The sequence below is a fragment of the Ovis aries genome, chromosome 13, assembly GCF_016772045.2.
Source record: "Ovis aries strain OAR_USU_Benz2616 breed Rambouillet chromosome 13, ARS-UI_Ramb_v3.0, whole genome shotgun sequence".
Taxonomy (NCBI): Eukaryota; Metazoa; Chordata; class Mammalia; order Artiodactyla; family Bovidae; genus Ovis; species Ovis aries.
In genome coordinates, this window is record NC_056066.1 from 54002310 (window position 1) to 54028854 (window position 26545).

A 26545-nucleotide genomic window follows, 5' to 3' on the forward strand; every position below is an offset into this window, starting at 1 on the left:
TTCACCGTAGGCCCCCTCGGGTGTGGGCCTGTGGATGTACTTTGCAAAGCCCACGTGGTGTCGACTCTCACTGTGTGAGTGCTGGGTCAGCTCTGGTGGATTCGACCAGATTGTTCACAGAGCCGTTGTACCAAATGCCCTGATGCCGGTGCACCTGTTTCTTAGGTACGATACCTCCCAGCTGAGTGTAATCGGCAGCTCATCTTTGCCACACTGTGAACATACGTGTTGTCACTGCTGCTTTGATTTCCATTTTTATAATGGTGGTGGAGCTGGGCACATGCTCACTGACCAGTGGACACTTGCCTGGTTTCTGCGCTCTGTCTGTTTCTATCCTCCATTGACTACCTTCCATAGCCAGTGCCTCCCTGAAGTGGCTCCATCCTTCATCTGAGAGACAGGCATGGAGCTGGCTCAGACTGGGACTGTCTCGCTCCTGGCCTCTGGCCTGCTGCATGGATGGACTTGGCCCCACGTGAAGAAAGGCCTGGTTGACCTGTCCTATCTGACCCCTGCCACTGGCTCTGAAAGATGCACAGGGAAGAACAGTGCCCTGGGGTAAAGGAGATGGAAGGAAGTTGGATTGTGGCCTTGCTGATTCTCGAGACCATGCATCACTGCAGAGCATAGCTGTTTCTGAACCTGAGTTGTCTTCATCCTGAAACACCCAGGAACTTGCAGTTGTGCCAAAGGACACTTGGTTACTCAGGCTAAGCAGTCATAGCCAAGAATGTGTTGAGACAGGGCCAGCTTCTCAGGTTGAAGACCTGAGGGCTCAGATCCCAGGACTATGACAGGAAGACCCACTTACCCCCTGCCTTAGCCCCTCCCATGCCTATCTTAGTCAAGAATCTGTCCAAATTCTAGTTAGATACAGAAAACCCAATCCCACATGGCTTAAACAACAAAAGGATGCTATTGGCTTATGTGGTGAAAAGCCCAGTGGTAATCTGGCTTTTGGATGAGGTTTGATCCAGCAGCTCAACAGCATCACTAAGAACTAGGTTTCTCTCTGTATGTTTGCTCTGCTGTTCCATTTTCAACTGAAGGTCCCCAATATGTAGCTCCTAATGCTGTAAGCTCTGTGGTTCACATCCCAGCCAAAAGCCCAAGATTCAGTCTCTTGGGTCACATGTCCACTTCTGACCAACAACAGGCCAAAGGGATGGAATGTGCTGACCGGCAGCATCTAAGACCCAAGCTTCAGCCCTGAAGCCCCAGAGGGAGGCAGGTTCCCAGGACGGCAAGGGCTCAACAGAAGTCTCAGGGGTGGGGGAGCAAGCAGTCTACACCTGCCTCACAGCCCATCATGTTCCCTGGGGGTCAGGTGAGCTCTCCCTGTGGCCAAAGTTGAGGTAGGGATTTCGTGGCTCCCTTCTGTGTCCCCGGGGCCCAGCCTGAGCCCAGCCAGCTTGGCACGAATGCTGGAGATGCCTGGGTGGGGCTCTGTCCATCTCCTCTTCTCTTTGGGGCGGGGTAGGAGGGATGGGGGTGGGGAACTGCTGCTGGAAGGAAGGAGGAAACCAGTGTAGGGTTAAGGGCAACTTATCTGTCTGGAGAGGCAGGAACTCAGCCTGAAGGCGGGAGGGAAGAAGGGTTTCAGGTGGACTGAAGTGGCACTGCTGAGTTGCCCCTCACCTAGTGTGTCCCTTCCCTCTCCCACCCATATGGCCACTCTATTCAGGTCCTGCTCCTCCCTGGGGTCTAACCAGGGCCTCATGCCCCCTCCCGGCATGAGGCACACTTGAGCATGGCCCACACTGATAGAAAACCCAGAGGCTCCCTATGACCAGGGGAGAAGGCCCAACCTAGCTGTGCCCACACCTCTGGCCCCGACCTTAACTGCCTCCCTCCCACCATCTGCCTTCCCTCTTGTTCAGTCCCACCTCCACACCTGTGACCTGGGGGTCCTCGTCTAGTCCTCCCTCCAGTTAGCACAGGAACCCGCCTTCAACCCAGGGTCTCCCTCCCCCTCCAGCCTGATCCTGGCCTAGCCTGCAGGTCCCCCACGGTGCCTGGGAAGGTGAACTCCGATAGGCTGGCCACCCCCTCCTCCCTCCTGGGACCTCACCCCCAGGAGGGGGACCTCTGAGCACTTGACCTGGTCCAGGAAGCCTCAGCAATTGAGTTTGCCTGGGGCCCCATTAGGAAGGAGGCTAGTTGGTTGGGTCCTGCCAAGGCCTGGGGGCAAGTGCAGGAGGTGTGGGGTGGGGGCGGGATACCCTGGACACTATGGGGTGGGTTGGCAGCAGTGTCAGGTCTGCCCTGGAGCCACCGCAGGGCGCCTCCAACTCCAGGCCTCCTGAGAAGCAGCGCCATCGCCCCTTTAAGAAGGGGATCCCACGCCCTGTCCCTAGCTGGCGAGAAACCCCCAGAGTCCGAGTTAGAGAAGGAGAGAGACTTGGCACAGCTGTTATTCGGAGAGACGGGACTGGGCTGGAGGACCCTGGCTGCCTGGCGGAGCTGGGCAGAGGACTGGTGGGGGCTTCGGGGCGGGACCTGGCCTGCGAAGGTCTCCAGTCTGCGGGGAGGGGTCGGGGATTGGAGGGAGGGGCCGGGGGAGGGCCCATGGGCGGGGCTGAGGTGGGAAAGTGAGGAGCAGCAGGGCGTGGGCGGCGGACTGAGGGTCGGAAGTCCGGCGCGCGCCGGGTGGTCCCTGGTGCAGACTTTTAGAGGCGGCGCCCAAAGGCAGGGCCGGTACCACGGGCCGCTGCTCCGGCCGCTTCACTCTCATCTTTCTCTGTACTTTCCAGCTGGCAGTCCCAGAGCACAGGGGATCCGGACGCCGCCCCCGGCTCTCAGCTCTGCCCACTCTGCGGGCTCCTGACTTGGCACAGCTCGGACCCACGCCCTTCTGCTGTCTTAGGTCCCTGCCGCCCGGGGGCGGGGAGTGGGAAGCCAGCGCCCTGTGCGCGACCCCGAAGGCCCCTCCGTGAGACCCGGCGCGTAGTGTGTACCCTCCGGGGCCGGGCTGGGGGCGCGGTGCGGGGCGGCCGTGGGGTGCGAAGAAGGGTCCCAAGCTGCCTCACAGGTGCTGGGGGCTGCGGGGGGGGCTTCTGAAAGTTGCTGGAGCAGAGCAAAAGCCGCCAGGTCGGAGCGCCCGGCCGAGATGTCCGAGTCCTGAGCTGGGAAGTGGCGCCTCTGCGCTCCCATCCACGGGTGTCCGAAATTGTGTGTGGCCCCAAGTGTGCGCACAAGGAGTGTATGCAAAGGTATGTGTGTATGTGAAACCAGCACTAGGCAATGAGTGACCTCCGGAGTCCCTGTTCTGAGATCTGACACCCCTGGGGGCCAGGGTTCAGGTGAGTTTGGGAGTGTGTATCTATCAGTGTGTTGGCCTGCCTGTGGAGGGTGTGTGTGAGCCCCGCTCTGACCAACCTTGGCACCTCCAAGCTGGAGGAGGGCACCCCTGTCCTTTATCCTGGCCTGAAGAGTCGGGGAGTGGAGAAGAGGGTTGGAGCCCCCTTGCAGGGCTGCGCTTCCCTGTCTTTTGTGTCTGGGATTAGCCAGGCCCCTTTGAATTCCAGGCTTTGTCAGAGGACTTGGGCAGTCCTCCTTCCAAGTTTCTCCTCCTTCAGTTCTGCCTTTGGAGCTTCCAGGAGCTCCTGCTGCCCAGGAGGAGGGGCCTAAAGGAAGGTGAAGTCCACTGGGCTGGGGAGGAGATGAAGGTGGGCCTCTGGATCTCTGGTCTTACAAGGGAAACGCTGCTTTCTCGAGGTCTTTGGGTGTGCTCTCTCGAGCTGGAGGGCTGCGGAGAAGGAAGGGATTTGCTTCAAAGAGGCTGTGGATAGGAAGTCCTCCCCACCTTGCAGAGATGGGAAGACCCATCACAGTTTGGAGATGGGGATCCAGTCCTTTGCCTGGGGGCATGGCTGGCAGGAGGCCGAGATACACAGGTCCGCCTGGGGGCAGGAAGGGATTCCTGGAGTTTCCTCCAGGGCAGGCTCTGTGCTGGGGCGGTTGGGGAAGAAGTAGGTGGGCAATCTGCGGAGCTTTTTCTGGACACAGAATGCCAGGAGAGAACTCAGGCCTGCAGAAGGCGTGAGGCCCAGGGACTGTTCCGCCAGCAGCAGGGAGCCACCTCAGGCCTTGGAACAACCATGGCACAGATGGGCACCCCGCAGGCCTCCTGGAGATGTGGCTGCAGCTGGGTGGAGTGTGGGGGAAGGCTATCTAGGCTTGAGGGTAACAGGGTATCCCTGGACAGGGCTTCCTGCAGATTCTTTAGCCTCAGCCAGGCAAGTCCTAGTGCCAGGACACAGCTGCGTCCCCACCTGGCCAGTGGCCACAGCTAAGGGCAGTGGACAGCTGCAGAAGGCCTTTTGTCCCGGCCATGCCCCTGTCCCTGCTCTGCTGGGTGGAGGGGGCAGCAGAGTAGGAAGAGGTTTGACAAGGCCCGCCGCTCAGGTCTCTGCGTTGGGGGAGGAGGAGCAGAGGGGGAAGCCGTGGACTGAGTCCTTGGCTTTCTTTCCTCTCTTTTTCTTTTCTCTTTTTGACAAGCGTGGGAGTTTTCTTGTTACCCAACTTCAGGCCTGAGCATCTCAGAACCTTCTCCTTGGAGAATAGCGTGACCTTTGCAGGCTCTGAGCCCGAGGAGCACCCTGGGGCCTTTTTCCAGGCTGTGCCCCAGGCTTTGTGGGAGCCAGGGCCCAGGGAGGGGTTTGGGACAGGTGAGCAGGCTGCTGGGGCACCGTGGAAGGCAGAGCCTTCCAGTACCTTGTCTTGGAAACAAACGACAGCCCCACCAGCCCCACCTGTGCTGGCCACCTTGCCAGCTGTGGGGTCTCTCTTTGGTGAGCAGACCCTGGAGACCACCCCTCAGACTTAGAGAGCCCTCAGCAGGGCTGCGCAGCCAGTCCAGCCTTGGGCCTGGGTGGGGAGTGGAATGGAAAGGGGATTTGGGGCATCCTCACTTTGCCTCCCCACTCCGTGCATGGTACCTGTGGGAGCTCAAGCAGGGCGGGTGTTCTGCCCATTGGTCAGGGCTTCTGGACACCAAGGGGAGGCCTGTGCTCAGACGGGGGCTCATTCTGTGTCTAGAACAGGTGCTGTTGGCCAGCTCTGCCCTGTGTGTGCTCATGTGTGCTTGTGTGTGTGTGCTCACATGTGCTCGTGTGTGCTCGTGTGTGCACGTGTGTGCTCATGTGTGCATGTGTGTGCTCGTGTGTGCTCGTGTGTGCTCGTGTGTGCATGTGGGTGTGTGTTTCTTTTTCCTGCCCCAAGGAACCTCCCACCAGTGTAGGCCATTCTCGCTTGGGCTCCCTCTTCTCCCTGCTCCTTTTTCTCCACCTCTGATATTTGCCCCCTCATGGCAGTCCTTCCACCCACTCCTCCCTGCCCTCATCTGTGGTGGAGAGTCCATGTGGCCATCCCCCTTGGAGGCTGCCAGCTTGGGGTTCAAGTCCACCCGGTCACAGCTGCCCAGTCAGGCTGGGTCAGGGAGGCAGGACCTCTGCCCTTAGATGCTCGTCTCTCTTTCCGCCAAATCTGTGTAACTGGGGAGCTTCTACGTGCGGGCCTCCTCTGGGTACTGGGGGCCATACCAGGGGCAGCTGAGCCCTGATGGTACCAATGAGGCTCATTTAGGGCCCGGCAGTGGCCTAGCTCCAGGCAGCAACTGCAGACAGATGGACAGACAGACCCTCTTGCTGCCCAGGTCAGCTCTGTGCTTTTGCTGAGAGAACTCGGTGGTGAGACATGACCACGGCTCTGAGAGTTGAGAGATGCAGGGCCTCAGGACGCAGCAGTGAAGTGAGGGTGGGGCTGGGTGGCAGGGCCGGACTGCCCCACCTACAGGAGGGGCTAAGACTTTGTCTTAAGGGCATGAGTGTTCTTGCAGCTGGGTGCCCCAAAGGCCTGGGGGCTGCTGCGCCCACCTTGCAGGGAACAGGCTTCCCTGGACAGCGACCCAGCAGACTGAGGAGAAGGCTTAACATCTGCTCAATCAGACCCTGAAATGTACCCTGAAAGTGGCCCAGTTCACTGTCAAGGTCTCCACTCTGCCATGGTTCATGGCCCTACTGCCTGCTTCCTCCTGCCAGGGAAGAACATTCTGGAGCCTCTCCCTGGAAATCCTGCCCAGCCACTCTGCTGGGGGACTCCATCCCCCTGGAAATTGCCTGATGTGATTCCCTGCTTGTGGCCTGCTTCCGCCTCCCTGCTCCCCACTCCAGCTGTCTCCTAGGGCAGAACCCAGCCTCCCACAAGACACACTTGGAATACCCCCTCTCAGAGACCCCTTGGAAATAGCTGTCACTGCTCCGGCCAGTGCCCAGGATGCACCCATAGCAGCTGTGTCCTGGGGGCTGGCTGGGATTCCATGAGGGCTCCAGGACACAGGCTGAGAGCAGCAGAGAAGAGCGGGGGTGTTGGGGGAGGGCCGAGCATCCTGGCTGCAGTAGGGGCTTCTGTGACCAGCAGGCTTGGTGACCACAGAGCCAATCCACGCAGGCCTACCTGACTGGGCTCCATCCATTAGTGCTGGGGCCATGTGTGAGGGAGATCGCCCCTCGCCACCCTGTCCCCCTCACTCCCCTCTGTCCCAGCTCTGCTGCTCTTACCTCAACCTGTCCAGTCCAGTCCATCCCAGCTGTGAAAGGACTGACTTCTCCCTCTAACACCTGAGGCTGCCTTCTGGGAAGGGCTCCTCTCCCTCCTCCACCCTTCAGAGTCGGCCCCGTGCCAGGGCTCCAGCTAGCAGCCCCCACCACACTCACTCTGGGTGGGGCTGGCGTACTCACCTCCGCAGCCCTCCTGGTGACAGTGAGTGCTGGGTGCACAGGGGACACATGGGGAAATTGAAGGGTGCAATGGATTCAGTCGTACTTTCTCCTGGTAATGAACTCAGCCTATAGACTAGGTGAGTGAATGAATGAATGAGTGAGGAAATGCTTTCTGAAGTCATTTCCAGAGTTGGAGCTGGTCCGTCTCCCCTGCATATAAAAGGGCAGGTTTCTTAGGCGTCTCTGATTCCCTGGTGTTGGTCCTCCATCGCCAAGCCTGCAAGGCTGGCATCCACAGTGCTGGGGTGTGGGAACACCCTGGAAGGTGAGGGCACCCCCAATCTGTGAAAGAACCCTGCAGACAGGGAGGATGCTGATCTGGGGGCCCAAGGAGCGCAGTGTCCCACTTGAACTTGACCTTTCTGCCCCACGTTCACTGTTTGGCCTGACAGCCTCCTGAGTTAGAGAAGCCCCTGTGTTCTCATTATGCAGCTGAGGAAACTGAGGCCTGGGACTTGCTCAAGGAAGAACACCCCAGTGGTGATGCTTCTAGGTCCATTTGACTCATCGGGAGATTTTTGTTGAGGAGCCGAGACCACAGTGGGTGCTGGATGATGGTGATCAGGCAGGAGGGGGGTCTGGGGCCGCCAGGGGTTTGCTGCTTCTCATGCAACTGCCCTGCTCCTAGGTCACTACCCTGGAGCTGCAGGTGTTCAACCTCCTGGGCTACCAGTGGGCACCCATCTTGGCCACCTTCGCCCGCATTGTTGTGGTTATCCTGGGGCTCTTCAGCACCATCCAGTGCCGGCCTTGCTACATTGTGGTGGTGAGTCGGCTCTGCTCCAGCCCTTCTCCTGCAGGCAGGTGGCCTGGGATGACCAGCATGGGGGACTTCAGTGACAGTATTGTCCTAGAAGCCACTAGAAAACGTGGAAAGGCCACGATTTCAGCTGCACAGACCCGCAGGCCCAAACCTTCCAGAAGCCTGGACTTCTGAGTTCTGACATGGAAACTGTGGCTTCAGGAAAGCTTCTGGGAAACTGAGCTGCAGGGCACCAGGGTGGGATTGAAACCCGGAATGTTCCAGCACCACTTCCCCTGCCCTGCCACCTTCCTGTACCCACCTCCGCCCCCCCCACCCCCCCGCTGTTGTGGAAGAAGCTCAAAGGATGTGCAGGAGGTTTTGCTGCAAGCAGAGCAGCATTTCCTTCAGTGTAGATCAGCATTGTTGTTCTGGGCCAGGATGTGCAGCAAACACTGCTGTAAAGGCCCAGGTGCGGGCTCCCAGGCTTCATGACCACAGTCCTTGTGGCAGGTATTCAGCTCAGCACCGTGGCACAGACCAGCCTGAGAAGTACAGCAGAGAGGGCCAGGGCTGGGTCTCAGTAAAACTGGGTGCCAACTGGCAGCCCTCCCCCTGTAGGCAGCTCTTCGTGATGATCTTTGGGGTGGTTTTTGGAGGTGCTCTAGAGTTCAGACCACACATGCTCTTGCTGATTATTGGTCTATGTGGGATGGGCCACAGGCACCCCTGGGCCAGGACACTGATCTCAGAAACTGTGCTCCGTGTTGGCTCCCCCAACCAGCTATTCCCATCTCCTGGGTGCACTCCCTACCCCCAGGGGAGCAGGAGCCCTGTCACCCCATCAGGACAGTGTGGGACCTGCCCCTGGCAGGCTGGAGGAGGCCTCCCTCCAAATGGAGCACCCTGGTCTTCAGACTCGGGGAGCAGAGCCCCCCAGCCTGCAGAGGCTTTGTTCTCCAAGGGCATGGTGCAAAATCAAGCTCCCGCCCCGAAGAGCTGGGCTCACCCCACCCCTGTCCTCCCCTGTCTCAGTAGTAGGTAGTGTGGGCAGCCACCTGGATGGCCTGGAATGTCTTGATTATCTGCATCTACTTGGATGTGGGGACCTCTCAAAGGTGAGTGAAGTTGTAGGAAACTCGTGTGAATGGAGGGGTCTTGGCTGGCCCCAGGGACACTGGGCATGTTTGCTTGTTTATCGCCCATTTCCCCCATAGAGGCAGTGGCTGGGTCTGTTTATGGTTGTATCCCCTGCACCCTGAGCAGTCCTGGCTCACACCAGCGACTCAGTAAAGGTTTGGAGAAAGACCAGTGATCTGATGGATGGATGAGGGGTTGTGGGTATTGATGGGCAGGTGGTCTCCAGCTGGGAGGAGGTGCACCAGGGAAGGCTTTCTGGAGGAGGGGGCCTGGGAGCCTGGGCAGCACCTGGAAGGAGAGTCTAGGCTGGGAGCAGGAGCAGAGAGACTAGCCTTTGCAGAGGGATGCAGGTGGGAACTCCACCCGGGTAGTCAGACAGACAGGATGCTGTCCTCCTGCCCACCGTCTGGACTGCTCCTTCAAGTGCTGATAAAGCCCCTGATCCCTCTACGGGTTGGGGGACAACTCATCTAAGCTGCGTTCTGCTGGGAGTATCCATGTGAGCAAATCCTGCCTATGCAGCTCCTTGGAGCACGTCACATGAAGTGCTGTGTTTCATCCTTGCCCGAAGCTCAGAGAGGAGTCCAAGAGCCAGGAATGGGGCGGGCAGCATGGTAGGCAGTGGGGTAGATGGCCCCTGCTTCGTGGGACCACACCTAGACAGCAATGGGGGGACAGATGTTAGTTCCAACATACCTGAAACGGCAGCATTGGCCAAAGATGGGAAGGAGGGGCCCAGGGCACAGAAACAGTGTGTCCTGGGCAGCGAGGCCTTCCTGTAGGAGAGGATGTGAGCTGGAGTCCATGGCAAGCACAGTAAGGCCTTCCCTGCAGGGAAAGGCTGGGAGGGCCTTGGTGCCCCTGTCTCCAACAGCAAACCCCTTGCTCTGCTCAGGGAGCCCAACCGGCCTGTTGTGGGGGGAGCAGGCTGGTAGTGTCCCTGGCACTCACCCGGTTGGTCCCACCTCCTCGTCTCAGGAGGTCAGTGACTTCCTGACCTCAACCTCTCCCAGCAGCGGTCCTGGTGGTGTGAGCATGGCCTGGGCTGGGTGCACGAGGAACCGGCGGCTGGCTTGGGTTCTCTGGACAGACAGCCATCCTGGAGTATGGCCACATGGAGGCTCTGCACAGCGCCCTGCAGACCCTGCTGGTGGTGAGCATGGGGGAGGGAAGGCGGGGGGAGGGGTGCACTGTGGCCTCTGCCAGGGCAGGAAGCCCCTCCTCACCCCATCCCTGCTGAGAGGCTAAGGGACCACACCACCACCCCCTCCTCTGTGGCCTGGGATACCTGCTCTGTTACGTGGTCTCAGAACCAAATCTGACCCCAGAGTCGGCGTGAGGATGAGCCGAGGAGACAGAACCTGAAGTTTCTGAGGATGCTGTGGGGCCGGGCGGGCATGTGGGACCCTCCACGAGGGGCATTGAGACAAAGGCTCCTGCAGCCCTCTCCCTGCCCCATAGGCAGCGTGGCAGGCGAGGAGCCTGAGAGCGTCCCAGTGGCCTCCTCCAAGTCAGAGACTCTGTTTCCATGTCTGATGGTTGGTCCTGGAGCCAGGGGTAGCAGAGGAGCCATAGCCTGGCCTGCATGCTGGCTGCTTTCTCCTCCTGCAGTGTTGAGAGCAGAAGTGTAGATTCTCCAAATAAAAATACATAATGCCCAGTTAAAGTTGAATTTTAGATAAACAGCAAGTTTTAGTGTAAGTGTGTTCCATGCTATGTTTGGAATATACTTATACTAAAACCAGTTTTACTGTGTATCTGAAAATCAAAAGTAATTGAGCATGGGGTATTTTGTCTGCAGCCCCAGGGAAGCGATTTGATGGGAAGGGCTGAGAGCAGGCTGGGCCAATGACAGGCAACCTGGGCTGACTCCAGGGCTCGAGGCAGGACAGGTGTGGCCACCAGAGGTCACTAGTCAGACCTGGTGGCTCCTGACTCCCTGGTGCACACAGTGGGTCAACAGCAGAGGGTCTGGGTGGACACTGGGTTTACAACATGGATGCTCTGCACCAGCAGCTGACATTGGAAACTGAATTCCAAGTCTAAGGCCTTCCCTGGCAAAGAAAACAGGACAGTTTGGATGCCTCATGAGCATCCGGGGCTCCCTCTCCTCCTGCTCTCACAGGACCTGCAGGGAATCAACCTTTGGGACACCTGGGTGCTGCCCCAAGGACACGGAGTTGCCCCTCCGTCAGGGGCTGGGACCCTCTCCCCCCACCACCACCCCTCACTGAGGCAAAAAGAGAGCCCTGGTGACCCAAAAACTGTGGGAACCCGGATGCACCCCTTGAAAAGGGAGAGAACCCCTTGACAAGGATACACTTGGATAAAGATATAGTTTTCAGAGCTTCTGAAGTCACGTACGTAAACTGTGAACAGGAAGCAGGAGGGAAGCTGGAAGAGAAGGAGGGAAGATTCTCCCGGGCGTTTCTGATTGCACAAGACAGCAGAGACGGAGCCTCCTCACTTTTATCCTTCATCCCTAGGGATGCGGTTTCCTTCTTAATATTCTTTTTTAAATGATTTTATTTGTTTTGTTTGTGGCTGTGCTGGGCCTTCGGTGCTGTGCACGGGCTCCTCTGTAGCTGCAGTGCGCAGGGTTCTCATCACGGTGGCTTCTTTGTTGCAGAGCACAGGCTCTAGGGTGCACGGGCTTCGGTAGTTGTGCTTCCCTGGCTCTAGAGCGCAGGCTCAATAGTTGTGGTGAACAGGTTTACTTGCTCCGTGGCATGTGGGATCTTCCCAGACCAGGAATCAAGCTCATGTCTCCTGCACTGGTAGGCGAATTCTTTACCACTGAGTCACCAGGGAAGCCTCCTTTTTAAAATTTAATTTTATATTGAAGTATAGCCTGGAGAATCCCATGGACAGAGGAGCCTGGTGGGTTATAGTCCATAGTGTCGCAAAGGGTCAGACATGGCTGAAATGAGTTAGCATCACACACATAGCTGATGTACAATGTTGCATTGGTTTACGGTGTACAGCAAAATGGTTCAGTTATACACATGGGTATGTCCTTTCTTTTTCAGATTCTTTTCCTGAGTAGGTTGTTACACAATGTTGAGTAGAGTTCCCTGTGCTGTAGTAGGTCTTCAGTAAAAAATACCTCTAAATGCCACTTAGTGCTCTGCTGTTTGCTCTTGAGGACCCAGGAGACACAGACCCTTGACTGCACAGTCAGCCGGGGCTGGGGGGCGAGGATGGCAGGTCCAAGAGCCCCACGGAGGAGCTGGACAGGATCCCGAAGTGGGACAGGAGGGGCATTGGGAGGGCAGAGGTGTGACAGACAGGGTGGCCTCCCCCAGCGCCCCGCCTGCCCCCCAGGAGGAGCAGGGCTGCATTGATGAGGTTTTCAGCACCTTGGCCAGCTCTTGGGCGAGGCTGTTGGGAATGGCAGCTAGGTTTGCCTTTCCATGGCAAGCAGATAGACACAGCAGAAGCCTCTGGCCTGCTGTCTGGGAGGATGGGCTCTTCGAGCTCCAGCTCCTCCTTCAAGGCACATCGGGCATCGAGGAAAGCTGTTGGGCTATACTGCACGAAGAGATAAGACACAAAGGTTAAGCAACCCGCTGAGGTCTCACCACTGATGATGAAAGGCACCCTCTCCTTCCTGTGGCCTTTGCTCCTGAAACCGTACTGCCGGCTGCCTTCATGTACCCCCCACCCTCCCGCTGTGGTTGCCCCACAAACAGACCCCACTACCCTCTCTGAAACCTCCTTTCTGCTTGTTCCCCTGATCAGTGAAGGTCCCAGCAAGACAGAGATGATACACTCAGCTGAGATTAATTTCTGGGGGCTGGTGAAGGGGCTGTTCCAAGGGCAGGTGCCATGTCAGGGACCCCATGGGATAGCCTCCTCCCCTGGGACTCGTGGCTGACCTGCCGCAGCCCTGGCCTGAAGGGATGGAGAGGAGTTGTGCAGACGGAGAAGGGGCTGGGGGATACAAGCCATGCTTCTCCCCTCCCCCTCCCTCCAGTTTCCTGCTGGACGCCCCCCCAGGGACCACCCCAAGCTAGAGGGCGGGGTGGACTTTGTCCATAGCACGCAGGATGGGGAACATGGAGGGAGCCTCTGTGGGAAGATTGGGGCACCTCAGAACCTCACTCTGTGCTGTGTCTTCTGGGTCAAGACCACTGCTTGCTGTGGGGGTGACCAAAGATGACAGTGATGCCCCGGAAATGTAGGGCTGACCTCCAGGGCAGGGAGCAGCCTGGGCCACCTCTCAGATTCCTAGCTTCTGTAGAAGAAGCTTCTCCTGGTATCCTGCGAGCGCATGGGGTTGTGGACCTTCCACAGGACCCTGTAGCCTCAAGATGCATTTTGTTGCCTGCTGCTCAGGTGGCGCTAGTGGTAAAGAAGAACCTTCCTGCCAATGTGGGAGACATAAGATACGGGGGTTCGATCCCTGAGTTGGGAAGATCCCCTGGAAGAGGGCATGACAACCCACTCCAGTGTTCTTGCCTGGAGAATCCCATGGACAGAGGACCCTGGAGGGCTACAGTCTACAGGGTCGCAAAGAGCTGGACAAAACAAGTGGCTTAGCATGCACACACGCCAGGTTGCCCTGTGTGTCACCTGTCAGCCCTGGCTGAGGGTCAGAGTTGGGCCCCCTCATTCTCACTAGAAAGGATGCAGTAAGTGCCAGGCGTGGGGGAACGGCTCCCCTCCCCACCCCATGCTTACCATTGCCCAGGCTCAGGTGGCACTGGCCTTGTCCCATCTTAGCTGGAGCCCTGTCTCCTGTGGTGGCCCTGGTGCCCGGGGGTCTGTGGGGGTTGAACACCGGTCTGTCCTCTTTGCCCTGAAGTCTGAGCATCCTTTGAGGAGCCCAGCTGATGAACTTGTGTCCCGCCAAGCCCTCACCACCTGCAGGGCAGCAGCCTGCCCCACCCACTCTGCCCAGAATTGCCTGATGCACCAAGTCTTCAGTCTGTCTCCCCTGTGCTGTTGTGCAGACTCTGAACTTGGCTGACTTGAAGCTTCTCTACTGTGGCTTCCCAGGGGGAAGAAATCCAGTGGTTGTCTGCTTACAGTGAGAGGCCCCAGGGAGTATTGCTTGGCTGTAACAGGGAGTCAGCCCAGGGGACATCCTGGCTGTGGCCATGTGCCTCCCAGGTCATCTCTCTGCATCTTACTCCTCGTTCAAGCAGGGGGTTGATCACCTTCCTGCCTCACTCATCCACTGACTGCCCTCACCCCTCTCAGCCCTCACCCACAGGGATGCATGTGCTGGCTCACCTGGGGAATGAACACCATCTGGAACTCCAGAGTTGAGGAGGCCGGCAGATCACCCTGCTTGTTCTGAGTTACAGATGAGGAGGCCAGTGGGCAGTGGCCATGTGGTTAGGACGCACTGAGGTCCATGTCCCACGAAGATGTGAATGCATCTCCAGGGCTTCAGTCTGAGGGACCTCCCCATGTCTTTCAGCTCGTGGGCTTCATCTGTGCCTGCCACATGGTCAGTGTGATCACCAAGGAGGAGGACAGCTGTAAGTGTGTGACCACTAGCCTCCTGCAGAATCCCATTACTAACCTGCCAGCTCTGCCAGGCAGTGAAGGAGGAGAAGAGAGGCTACAGGCTGGCCACGGAGACCTGAGAGCTGGCCTCTTAAAGGAGTCCCTGAGCCCTGAAGGTTCTGGCCTACGCAGAGATGGGAAGGTCCAGAGATGAGGGCAACAGGGGTCAGCACACCCCAAGCCCTCCTGGTCTGAGGGTTTCTGTGCTGCCGGGCTGGCCCTGTAATTCCTACAGCTGTTGCAGGCAGAAGTCTGAGTCCTGACCAGCAGAGGAAAAGCCCTCTTGCTTCCCCTTGCAGTGGGCAGCTGGCCCCACTTCAGGCCCTAGTGCTGGGGGGACACATTTGAGGAGCGCAGGCACATCCCCCATCTGAGAATGCTCTCAACTTTCCTCTGATTTGCAGCATGAACACTCAGGTGTTCTTGCCGACCTGACCACCCAGGCTCTGACGGGTTCTCACAAGGATGAAAAGGGCTGGGTGCACCCAGGGGGGCCCAGGGCTCCTATGGGCAGAAACTTCTCTGGATCTGAAGCACAATTCAGAGCCTCTGTCCCTAGAGGTCAGAAGGGAGTGGCCGTAAAGTTGGCGGGCTGAGTGTCCTCAGAAACCAGATTCGCTCAGGGACCAGCCTCCACGTATCCTGCCCCTTGGTGTTGGGTGGCCCAAAACCATCGCTCAGCCTACAGCCAACTGGGAGGAAACAGAAGGAGCTTCCTGTATTGGTTACATTAAAATATTTTAGGTCAGGCGATAGCCCTGGGGTTCAGCTTGGCCCAGCGGGCCCTGGCCATCCACACGCAGTGCAGTCCCAGCTTTGAGGCACCAGGACTGGGGGAGCCCAGCAGGGCAAGGGCCAGCCCCCTGCTGAGAGGCCAGTGTCCTGTGAAACCCTATGCCAAGTGGGAACCCCACCCTCCAGTCTGGGCCTCTCCTGCTGCTGTGTCATCACCTGAGTGTTTGCACTTGGGAACTTCTCTGCTCTGCCATCCTATCCATCATTTGGGTTGTTTTATTTGGGTCTTGGTTTCTTTCAGTTGATTTCATTGGTGGATTTGACCCATTTCCTCCCTACCATGTCAATGAAAAGACTTCCAACCTCTAGTGCGAGCAGGCATCCTGTAAGGACAGCTGCGGAGACTGCCCACTGGCCTGGCCACCCCAGAGCTCACAGCCACCAGGCTCCTCTCCTGGGGGAGACCTCACCAGCCAGCTGTCTGTCTGTCCATTCATCATCTGTCTGTTTGTCCATCCCCCACTTTCCTGAGATCTGCTCCAGGCTGACTCTGGGCAGAGTATAGGGTACAGAGGCTGAGGGGACACTGAGAGGCCTCTGCCCAGGAGAATGACCTGCTGACTTTCCTGGGTTTCCCTGTGGCAGGAAATTTATGCATTTGGCAGTATGGGGTCTGAGTTGCAGCACGAGGGGTCTTCATATCCTCATGCAGGATCTTCCGTGCACGGGCTCAGCAGTTGTGGTGCACAGCTTAATTGCTCCACGGCATGTGGCATATTAGTTCTCCCACCAGGGATTGAACCCGTGTGCCCTGGGTTGCAAGGTGGATTCTTAACCTCTGGACCACCGGGGAAGTCTCCTGTGGCAGGAAATATGTAGTGTTGGCTCCTTTCAGAGGATCAGACTTCTTCCCTCTTGTAAAGCAATGTCTACAGCCCTGCAGCCCCCAGGCCTCTAGTGGGGGTGCCTGTACTGTTGGCCTCCCTCCTCTGAAATGGCCTTTGCCACAGGCCTTGTCCCACATGGAATCCTGAAAGTAGGGTCAGAAGAGGTGGTTGATAGTCCTCCTAGTAAAGCTGCACTTCCTCCATCCCCACCAGGCCCATGGAGACAAGCTTCCCCTTCAGGGCCATATGTGCAACCATCCCCTGGGACCCTGACCCTCTTGGCAGCCCCCAGCCCTTCTCCCCTGTAAGTAAGGCCCCATGTCAGCCAAGGGCCATCAGAGGTAGTAGACGTTCAGCTCCCATCATGGGGTAGAGACCCAGTTCAGGCCCTCAGGCCAAGGCAGGGTGTGTGGGAGTCGATGACCCAGGGCACACAGCCTAGAAGAGCTGGCCGGGCTGGACAAGCTTCTGGTGGAGCTGGGGTGGCCAGGAGAACCCAGGGTGAGCCTCTCACCTCACTCCCAGCCCCCTGGCTCAAACCTGAATGAGGTATCTGCAGCCAAAGTCAGCTCTGCAGGGACAAGGCCCCCAGCTGCCTGCATGGGGAGCCCCGTCCAGTCCAGGGAGGGCCTGGCTAAAGTCCAGTCCCTCCCCCACCCCACCCAAGGCCAGGACACCCTCCCCTTCTTGGGTTTTGTCCACATGGCAGCACTTTTCTTCCTCATCTCTGACCTTGCCCACCCCTCACCTCACCCCCACAGGCCCACATAAATGAAGAGCAGCCATCCCGCCCCTGTGATCTCCAGCCTGTGACCTGTCATGGATGACAGGAGGCTCCCGGCAGCGGACCGTCCCACCCCCACGGCCCTGCAGGTGCCCCAGGGTCTAGTAACTGTACGTGACCAGGGCGGCAAGGCCAGTGCCAGGACGAGGATGGCTGCAACCTCTGAAGAGTTGCTTCCTTTTTCTAAAGAAGAAAAAAAAAAGGCCCAAGAGAAAACCTCATTGCTGGCCTCAGTAGCAGAGTTGCACTCCATCCACGGCACGCCTGGGGTGGCTGTTCAAGGAGCCCCCTCGCTCAGGTGCCCTCCCCAGGGCAGCCAGACCCCCAAAGGCTGCATACACCCATGCTGGGGGGAGGGGCTGGCCAAGGGGACCGCAAGATGGAGCAAGTGTGACCCCAGCACGAGGGTCAGTGTGAGCACACGGTGACCCCACCAAGCTCTGTGGGAGTTAGGGTTAGGGCTACAGGTGCTGCGGCCAGTGGGACCCCCGAGGTGCGGGCTGGGCTTGCCCAGGAGCCCACAGGGCAGGGGCTGCCTGGTGACAAGTGGAAGACACTGTCCAAGCCCCCAGGGTGCAATCGTCCTAGCACGTCCCAAGGTGCCCACCAGTGGAGGAGAGAGGAACCTGCCTCCAGATCACCTGCCCTGCCGGACTTGGTGGACAACTGCAATTTCAATTTCAGAAGCAGCCCAGGCCAGTCCATTCTAAAAGTCCTAAAACATTGAAAAGATAGCACGAGAAACGGGGAGGAGAAAGGGGAGGAGGGGATGGCCTGGAATGGACCTGACCAGCTGTGCTGCCCTGCTGGTGAGGCGAGGTGAGGGGGCAGGGTGGAGGGGAGGGGTCTGGGTGGAGGGGGGCTGGGTGGAGGGGAGGGCGTTGCGGTTCTGGAACAGAGGCTGCTGGGCACTGTCCAGGGAAAACCCATGCTTTATTTTGACTTTCTGAAGCATCCATGCTTGGGTAAAACAACCCCCACCTCCCCACGCCAAGCCGCCTGCAGCTCCATCTTCCACACAGGACTGGTCAGTGGTGTACGCCAGCTCAGGGCGCCTCAGCTCACAGCTCCTGGCAGGGAGAAGGGCCGAGTCCACAGCTCCAGGTGCTTCTCCATGCAGCTGGGGTCTCTCAGCCCCCAGGGAGTTCCCTTCCCTGCCACTTCTCCCCCACTGGAAGATTCTTGGAGAGATTCTTGGGGCTCAGTGGCCTTTGGGAACCCTGGAGGGGTTCTGCCCCCGATGAACATCAGAGAGTCATAGACCCCTCACCCACCCACTGTGCATTTCCATCAGGCCTCGGCTCCCAGCTTGAGATCCCCATCGGGGTCTTGTGCTCAGGAAGACCCCAGCCCTTCCTCCTGACAAGGGCATCCTGCTTTTCTCCACGCGCCTCCAACGTGGTCCTCCCCGTGGCTTGGCTGCCACCCTGTATGCCCAGCTGGACAGGAGGCTTTATCCCCTTGACCACTAGGAAAACCAAGGCAGAGAGGGGCCCAAGCAGAGTGGTTGTGGCTCCCCCAGGGTGGTGTGTCGAGAAGGACTCAAAGCGAGTCTCTGAGCATCAGGAGAAGGCATGAGGTTGACCTGTGATATCTGCCAGGGTCAGGGAAGGGCCAAGGAGGGGGGAAAGAGGTGCTGCCTCCTGCTGCCCCCATCCCAGCAGGCGACCCCAAGTCAGGACCACAGGAGCTGCACGCTCACCTGGCCTAGGACAGGAAGGTGCGCACGCAGCTGCGGACGGGGGCCCTGCAGATGGGGCACTGCTGCAGGTTGGGCGCGCACTCGGCACAGGCCAGGTGGCCGCAGGGCACGAAGACGACGCCCACTGTGCGGTCCAGGCACACCCTGCATGTCCGCTCCTCTCGCAGGCGCCGCAGCTGCTCCTCTGCATCCTGCACGCCTCCCGGTTCTCCGCCGGGGGGACCTGTGACACCGTGCCCACACCTTGACCTCTGCCCTCTGTACTGGCTGAGGGGCAAGGCAGGCCAAACAGGGAGTGCCCATCCCCACTGTGGAATGCAGGAGGGCCAGCCCCGGCCAACCCCAGATGGCGCTCACCCTCACCTGACTCCAGGGCACTCTCCACCTGAGCCTCTATTCTGGGTGTGAGCAGCTCAGGCCCTGGCAGGGCAGGAGCTGTGGGCAGTTAGAACAGACGTGAGGCTCCCAGGGGACCTGAGGCCCAGCCCCCAGCCAACAGGCCACAGGCAGTGTCTAGCCCCAGCTCCCCCGCCCACAGCACACCAGTGTCCCAGAGTCTACTTTCCACCAGAACTCTGCCTGTTCAGCCCCTTGTGCAGTGGTGATGGATGCTCTGTGCCCGGCACCATGGGGGCAGCAGGGGCATCTGTGCCCAGAGGGAATAAGGAAGGAGAGGTGGGCTGTGCCCAGAGACAGGAACATACCTCTGGCCCCCACCACCCGGCCCCCGTCCTCTTCCTGGAGCAGGTCGGCTACCAGTTGCGACGTGGACATGCCGGTCAGCGCCATCTGGTGGTACTTGCGCTGCAGCAGCCCTTGCACTTGGCCCGGCCTGAAGCCCATGCGAAGCACGGCCTGGACTGCTGGGCACTGGCTCCATGCTGGCCACCCCTGGCCGCCCCCCACATCTGCAAGGCAGAACGAGGGGTGCTGGGCCAAGGGCAGGCAGGGGCTGCGGCCTCAGGGTCCCAGCAGAGACAGCGGCCGGCCACTGTGGCCCGTCAGCAGGGCCACGTCGTCATTACAAGGGGCCCTGGCGCCATCACGGCCGCTGCCTCTGTGTCCAGAGTTGTGTTCCCAGGGCCTTTGTCAGAGGTGCCACGCACAGGGAAGACGTAAACCTGATCACAGAAGCTGACTAAGAGCCGGGTACTGCTCCCAGGGTGGCACACAGACTCTTGTTTGATCCCAGGTGAGGTTGGCACCAGGCCCACTTCACAGCTCAGGGCACTGAAGCTCAGGTAGCGCAGTATGGACCCAAGCCTGGAGCCCCTCAGACCCTGGGCACCGACAGAGGGCAGAGGGCCGGACTCTGTGTGATGGGGACAGCGACCGGTCAGCTCTCAGGCATGGTTGGCTGATGGCAGCCTGTCCCTCTATGTCCCTCTGCCCTTCTCAGGGCTGGCCATGCCCACGGCAGCCAGTTCAGGGGTAGCAGGGGCCTCTCCAGAGCCTGGGACACACGCGCAATGCCTGTGTGAAGCCCCCCAGTGAAGCAAGCCCAAGCAGCACACCCGCAGGCCCAGCCAAGCAACCTTCACTCTCCTGCTGTCTGCAGGCAGCACACCCAGTGGAGCCGGCCGTGGTGCGGGCCAAGGTGCCCAAGGGAGCCAACACAGGCCTCGCATCCCGGCTCACCTGAGGGGGTGGCAGGACCCACATCTTCCGGTTCCTCCGACCGGTCCTGGAAGAAGTCAGAGAAACCCTGTGCCCCGAGCAGGTGAAGGAGCAGGGCTGGGGCAGGCCCCTCACCACCACCCCCTGAAGCCCTAAGGGCAGGAAGGACTCACCCAGGAGCCCGGTGGGCAGCAACAGGACTCCTGAACCCTGCAGACAAAGTCCCTTCCTTTTGTCCGGAGCAGGAACTCACACCTGAGGAAAGCGGATTCAGACATGACAGCCTAGAGGCTTGGGCTGTCAGAGGACCCCGCACTGTCCAGGTTGAGCCAGGGGACCCCTGCTTCCCGCCGGGTGGTGGGCTTTCTGGGAAGCTGTTTTGGAGACAGAGTCTTGAACATCAAGGGAGAACTAGAAGTGCTGTCCCCAGAGAGTCCCCCCATCCTGGTTCCCCGAGACACCCTGGGACTGGGGAGGGGAGGTGGTACCTGGGGAACCATCTGGCATGCTCGGTCCAGGGGTCGTCGCCTCGCTCCCAGCTCTGCAGACCCCCGTAGCAGAAGAAGCACCTCACCTTGTCCTGCTGGCCTGGGGTGGAGCCGAGACACTGGTCTTGACCACACTGGGTCCCTTGTATGGCTGGGGGCTTCCCCCCTGGGCTGGGGTCAGGGCTCCCAGGTGGCCTTTCCTTCTAGGGCAGGGCTCTCTGGGGTTATTTGTGAGCCTTGGGGGCTCCCACTGGCCTTCGCCATCACTTTGCCTGGCATTCTCCTTGGAATTCACATTCACTCCATTTCTCAAAGGTGGGATGGGGGGGTACCATGCTTGGGGCACTTGCCAGGATCCAGGTGCGTGTTAGGGAAGGGGAGGTGGGGGAAACCCTGGTGTCCCCACCCTGCACTTCTGCCCCAGGTGCCTCCTCTTAGGATGGATTCCCAGTGATGGAAAGAAGGGGGGCTGTGTGCTTCCAGGCTTGGTTTTAGAAGCTCACAACTCCTTAAACGGGAACGGGGACCTCATCTCTCTACCCCTGTGGCTGTCACCCCTGCCTCATCCCCTACAATCAACAGATTTGGAGCAGAGACCTCAGATCAGGGGCTGCTACAGCCATCCCACACCACCAGCCCTCTGAGAGCTCTCCCTGGACCCCGGGACCAGTGGATACCCCACACCTCCCGTTCCTCCTCCTGGCACCTCTGACACCAACACTGTCCCCCCAGCACAGGTCTAACTGCTCCATGCTGTTCTGGCGTCTCCCCAGGTCTGAAGCACAAAAGAGACTGTAGGGCAGGGAGCAGGTGTAGAAGGGCCGTGGGGACCCCCGGGACTCACCAGTGTGGAAGAAGCCCGCAGCGGCCAGCAACTCCGGCGGTACCACGGCACTCAGCGGCCAGTCGTAGAAGGAGGCCAGCCGCAGCTCCTCTGAGCCCATCCCGGGGAAGGCAGGCCTCGGTGCCAGAGCAGCACCATCTTCCTCCTCCTCCTCTGCCAGGGGGCGCAGCTGGCCCAGGATCTGCCCATCCATGTGGTCCTGGCCTCCCCAGGACAGGGCGCTGTCAGTGCCCTGGCCCCGGGGGTTGCAGAGAGAGTGGGGTCCATGTTGCCCCCGAGGGGGACGGCTGCCAGCTGCCCAGTGGCTTGGCTCTGGGCCATAGCACCAGCACTTGGTCCTGTCCTCAAGCCCCATAACGAAGACAGCAGCCCCGACGAGTTGTGACGAGTGATGGCCCTGGGCGGTCAGTTCTGGAATGTGCCCAGCCAGCCCGCCCCAGCCTCCTGACCCCTGTGTCTTGCTGGGGGACAGCAGTGGCCTTTACTCCAACAGTAGGGCAGTAACAGTCCTGCCCGCCCAGATGCCCTGGGTGGGGGAGCAGCCAGGGGCCGCTGGGGCCCGCCACTTTCTGGAAGGGGCCAGCGTGGCAGCCCGTGTCACATGCTCGCTGCAGCGGGACTGTGTCACGGGGCCCCTGGCGGAGGCCTCAGCAACAGGGCCACCACAGTGGGGGCAGTGGTTCTCACTATCTTCTGCAGGACAGGGTGGGGTCTCTTGGCACAAAGGGAGGGACTAGAGCAGAAGGAACTCTCCCAAGGCAGCAGAGGGCTGGTTCTGGCTCTAGGACCTTAGTGGGGGAGGGGCAGGGGTGGGTTATGCTCCCTGTTATGCTTGGGTTATGCTCCTGGTTCCTGGGCTGGGAGCCAGGGGGGCCTCTGAAAGCAGAAGGTTCCAGATGACAGTCAGTGCTGCCTGGGGAGGGGAGGGCAGCACCCACTACAGGGACGTGGGGCAGCCACGGACCCAGGGGCGCCTAGTGAAGGGCTGGACCTGGGTTCTGGAGTGGATTACCTGGATGTTCTCAGAACCCTGGAGCCCAAATGGGCCCAGGCCATCCCTGTGCCTGGTCCAGCTGGGCAGGAGGCCCTCTGCAGGCCATGCAGCGGCTCCTGTCCTTGGGCCTTGAAGGTTCTGTCTCGTCCCTCAGCCTTAGCCTCCAAGAGATCCGGAGGGGAAGCCACACACAGTAAGGTCAGTCTTCCCATTTGAACTGCATCCCCGAGGCACTGTGGCCCAGTCACCAGAGTCCACAAGTAGTCATCAGGGGTGACCAAATCACCCTTCTCTGAGCTTGGCACCCTGTCTTCCCCCTCCCTGCTAGGTGTGTGCCCAGCTAGCCTAGGGAGCCCCAGCTCCTGGTCTGGGGGCCCCCGGGTGGCTCCAGGCTCAAGTAAAAGCCATTGGCCACATGGGGGTCCTCCTTCTCTGGATGGGCTGCCCTCAAACCTGGTCAGAGCCCAGGCTCAAGGGCCCCAGTGTCCCCAAACCCACCAGTGAGAGAAGATGGGGAGGACTGTAACCCTGGTGGGCAAAGCAGGGTCCCAAGGACAGAAAGGCTCCAAGGTGGAAGGGACAAAGAGGAAGACCAGATAGGGTGCGGGCCCTGCCCCGCACAGCCCCCTCCCTGGAGCACAAACCTCCTCCTTGCTCCCTAGAGCAGGGCAAAGGGGAACAGGTTCTGTGGGACCCTGATAAGGGCTGGGGAGGAGGGGCTCACCGGCCTCCATGCCGGACTGGCAGGGTGGGCCAGGCACAGTGAGGGTCACAAAGAGGGTGGATGGAGGGGTGTTCTCACCCAGGCCTGCAGCCCTGCCATGTCCCCCGAGCAACCCTCAAACCATCACCACCCCACTGGGCATGGAGCCGCATGAACCCAGCACAGACCAAGGAGCCCAGGCCTGCATCCTATTCCTGGGTGGGGGGCGGGCTGCAGTCTCACCCTCAAGGGGATCCCATAGGCATCCTGGCTGCACCAGCCGCTCAGCCCCATGTGGCCAGGGTCCCATGGAGTCCTGGGAATCCTCTCCTAGCAGCAGCCTGAGCCACCTGGCTCCCTGCAGCTGCCCAGCGGCATGGCCCTGGGCTCCGGGTTTGCCTGCAGGAAACCCTAGTGAAGTATGTGGCTGGGTGCCTGTACCCCTCCGAGGCTCCTGAGCCTGGGCTGCCCATCCTGGTTGGTGGACCATGGGATGAGGGGTGAACAGGCAACTGGAAAATGTGGGCTGAGTCTCCCAGGACACATGGGCCCCAGCCTCAGGATCCTGGTCCTCGCCCTCTCTACTCCAGTTCCCCAGCGTGTGTGGAAACATTGCCACCTCTAGTCACTCCAGCAAAACTCAGGAGTGCCACATTGGGACAGCCCTCTGCCCTGCCCACCCCCACCCTTTGGTGGATGGGGAGGAGGACCAGAGTTCCCAGGTGCTGGCTCTCCAACCACTCCTATCTCAGCAGGGAAATCACAGCCCCCAGGTTTGCTCTGAACCCTCTGGAGGTGGGGACTGGCCAGTCCGAGAACCCTCTGAGATGGACTGGCAGCAGGGGCAGCGACCCCCAGAGGCATGTCTACAGTCTGTTCCCTCAGATCCTGAAGTTTGGGGGCTGGGAGAGGAGAAACAAGCTCCCATACTTCTGAAAATTCCAAACATGCATTCTCCAGGCGCCACCCACCCCATGGTGGGCTCTCCCCAAGAAGGGGGGGCCAAAGTACCTGAGCTGAGGGAACCCCCCTGATACTGTACACACACCAGGAAGCAGGTATTTCTGCAAGTACATCCAAGTGTGGGGCTGCACAGATGAGGGGCTGAGAGGGTCACCAGCAGAGCCGTGGGCATCTCAGAGGAGGACCAGCCTTGGCCTCTTTGCCTGTTTGCATCTATGGTTGAAATTCTCAATACAAGGAGTTATTCAAGTCTTATTTATTCAATTAAATAGAAAGAAATCAGGAGCTAAAAATAACAATTATACCCTTGTTCCAGAAATTTCGAAAATACTGAAAGCCTGAGGAAAATAGAAGTCACCATCTGAACCAGCTCTGGCACCACCAGGGCTGGTTTCCAGAACCGACCTTATCTGACAGCTGCTTGGGCCGGAGTTCCCTGGAGCCCCTCATGTTTCTTTGCAACTCTCTGGGAATTTAAAATTATTTCAAAAGAAGCAATAGAAAAAAGCTGTCAGCCTCCCCTCCACTGGGAGGGTTCTGCTGTTACTGTTTTGCTGTTTTCTTTCAGACATGCTCTGTGTGTTTGCCCCTTTTCCTCAAGTAATGCTGTATGCCAGCTTTTTTTTTTTAATGGGCACATACTGAGGTGTTTTTTTTAATGAGGGGCAGCTTCCCTGGTGGGTCAGGTGGTAAAGAATCTGCCTGCAATGCAGAAGACCTAGGTTCAATCCCCGGGTTGGGAAAAATCCCTGGAGAAGGGAATGGCTACCTACTCCAGTAGTCTTGCCTGGAGAATCCCATGGACAGAGGAGCCTGGTAGGCTACAGTCCATGGGGTCACAAAGAGTTGGACATGACTGAGCGGCTAACACTTTCACTTTCACTGGGGTGTTTTTGGTTTTAGCTTCTTTTTTTCTTTTTGTAAGTCAGTTTTTAAACATGAACGAGTATTGGCCAATGCCTCAGATGGCTCCCCTGACAGACTTGGGGGGGCATTTCACTTCTTTACAGTGAAATCTCCCCAAGCAGGATGATGCCAGAAAGGAGAGGGCGGGTAGGTCATCCCAACCTGTTTAGAGACAGGAGCCCAGAGATGATCCAATACCCCATACAATTTGCTCCCAGAGTCAGACCACACCCCTACTCTCCTCAAAAGATTCAGAACCAGCTGGGGTTGGAGAGGAATATCCCCAGTTTAGGGGTCCCCCCAGCTTGATGGGGCTTGGCTTGGGAAGGCCAGGCAAGAATGGTGGCAACCAGACCAGCATCATCACAGCACTTGTCTCCCTGAGAGCCACACGCCCACCTGAGAAAACTTACATGGAAAAGTCCATGCAGCTATTCGAACGTGCTCTGGCTTTCCTTTGAGACGGCGGAGACCAGGGTCACGTGGGTGGTGGGTAGACCTACTGGACTTATTCCCCTGGAATGAGGCTTCCGAGACCCGGATCTGAGTCAGCACCAAGCAGGGGAGGGTGCTCATCAAGCTCGGTCAGGTCCAGGCCTCCGGCCTCCTTCCAGGCTCCTGAGTTTCCAGGAGACAGTGCTGCGACGCGGGGCCTGCTGACCCAGCTAGGGGCACCACAGACTCCTCTGGGAAAGGGGAGTGGGGGCCCATCTCTGTACCCCCACCCCACCTCTCTCCTGGCTGAGAAAAGACTCCATGAGTTCCTGACTCGAAGGTCTGGGAACCCGGCTGGCCCAGGCACCACCTGACCTGTGGCCACAGAGCCAGAACTCCAGGTGACCACAGGGTACCAGGCAAGCACGGCATAGCAGGCATGGGTTGGGGGCCTGGGGCTGGGACCCCTACCTTCCCCACCTACACTCAGCCTCAGAGCCTCTGTAGACAGATCCCACATGGCGGGGCATGCCCCACCTGGGACCCAACTCCTTGTGGAGGACAGGGTGGGGGAAGAGGGGAGAGCGGAGGGAGGGGGAGGGAGAGGGTGGAGGATGGCTTTTTAAACTCACCTTTAGGAAAGGGTGCTGTGCACTAACCCACCTAACACCTGAGGCTGGGGTGGATCCCCCCAGAGCAGACCCTGAACCAAGACTGCGGTGGAAAAGCTTTATTTGGGGGTCAATGCAGAAAGCAGCCAGAGGGGGTGGGCAAGGCACAGATGTTGGGCGTGCTTCTGCGGGGTCCTGGCCCGGGCACCTCTGCTCTGGGGCCTTGCAGCTTGTGCAACCTCAGCAGCAGCCCAGCCAGGCGCGGGGACTCCAGGCCTGCGGCGAGAGTCGCGGGCAGAGTCGCAAACCACCAGCAGGGGGCGCTCGGAGAAAGCGAGCGCCAGGGCCGCCAGCCTAGACCCGCGCATCTCCCTCCGGCTGAGGTGGGCCCCGCCCACGAGCGGCTGTCTGGACCACAGCTTCGAGGCTGCCTAGGCGCCCCAGTACGCATCGCCTGGGCTTGTGGAAACAGACGGTTTCCTGGGCGCGCGCGGCCCCAGGCCTGGGCAGGACGACCGGCTTGTCTCTGAAGAGGACCCAGCACAGCTGAGCCTGACTCGTTCCTGCCCCTTCCCCAAGCCCAGGTGACCCTGAACCCGAGCTGGGAGGCCCGGAGCGGGGTAGAGGCGGGGAGGGCGTGGACTGAGGCGCCGCCCAGGGGAGGGAAAGGCGGGAAGGCGGAGTCCGGAACGTTC

The 26545-nt window shown here is 59.3% G+C and overlaps 1 protein-coding gene across 1 annotated transcript; it reads right to left on the bottom strand.

The window, feature by feature from the left end:
• Positions 1 to 17496: 17496 nt before the first annotated feature.
• BIRC7 (baculoviral IAP repeat containing 7) lies at positions 17497 to 21768 on the bottom strand. The gene is made up of 8 exons (XM_042229890.2): positions 21239 to 21768; positions 20395 to 20494; positions 20080 to 20161; positions 19928 to 19973; positions 18994 to 19197; positions 18653 to 18724; positions 18290 to 18512; positions 17497 to 17657 (listed from the first exon to the last, which is right to left on the bottom strand). The coding sequence occupies exons 1-7, from the start codon at positions 21591 to 21593 to the stop codon at positions 18295 to 18297; spliced, it is 1077 nt and encodes a 358-aa protein (XP_042085824.1). The 5' UTR covers positions 21594 to 21768; the 3' UTR covers positions 17497 to 17657; positions 18290 to 18294.
• Positions 21769 to 26545: the final 4777 nt, after the last annotated feature.